This window comes from Fulmarus glacialis, unplaced genomic scaffold, assembly GCF_000690835.1.
Source record: "Fulmarus glacialis isolate BGI_N327 unplaced genomic scaffold, ASM69083v1 scaffold8955, whole genome shotgun sequence".
NCBI classification, from domain to species: Eukaryota; Metazoa; Chordata; class Aves; order Procellariiformes; family Procellariidae; genus Fulmarus; species Fulmarus glacialis.
In genome coordinates, this window is record NW_009214880.1 from 13,584 (window position 1) to 14,176 (window position 593).

At 56.2% G+C, this 593-nt stretch overlaps 1 protein-coding gene across 1 annotated transcript in view; it reads right to left on the reverse strand.

Annotated features, from left to right (window-relative positions):
- The window catches only part of LOC104077481 (tribbles homolog 1-like), a gene marked incomplete at its 5' end in the record, with an annotated part of 2,876 nt that extends 2,690 nt beyond the window's left edge, over positions 1–186 (reverse strand). The window contains 1 exon segment of the mRNA XM_009578733.1: positions 1–186. This exon segment is cut by the window's left edge and continues 12 nt beyond it. Coding sequence (XP_009577028.1) covers positions 1–186 — 186 coding nt within the window.
- Between the last annotated feature and the right edge of the window lie 407 nt (positions 187–593).

The following is a 593-nucleotide window of genomic DNA, read 5'->3' on the forward strand; positions in this document are numbered from 1 at the left end:
AGCATATTCTTCTCTCAGCCTCTTGCAGCTCCTCACGTAGGAGTGCATATCCCCAAAGTCCTTTTCAAAGAACACATAGGCCTTGGTGTCCCCGAGGATGACTTCGACAACCCCGGTGATGTTTCTGTGCGACGGCAGCTGAATGTAAGGCCGGATCTTGTCCTGGTAGTGTTTGAGGGGGAATACCTGTAAAGAGGAAATTAAACCAAAATTCATTCTCAAGGGCGTTGAAAGCAGCCGCTCGCGTAGCAACTCTCCCCAAACAATGACGAGGGAGCTGGAGGGGAGCCAGGGCTCGGCAGGAGCTCCGTTCAAAGCGGTTACAGAGACCCTTCCTCTTCATTTTATACTGGGGCGAGCGTGGGGGGGGGGGGGGGTAATAAAACAAGCCACCGTCCCCAAAGCCTTTTGGGGAAGGTACTCCAAGGTAACCCGGAGTTACAGCTTACTTCCAGCGCTTGTAAATCCCCACCGGCGGCAGGCCGGGCGTTTCTAACCGGGGAGCAGCGGGGAGGATGTTTTGCAAGGCTCCCCCCGGGTCGAGCGGTTACGCGGCGCCCAGAAACACCGGGAGGATTCCACACACACACACC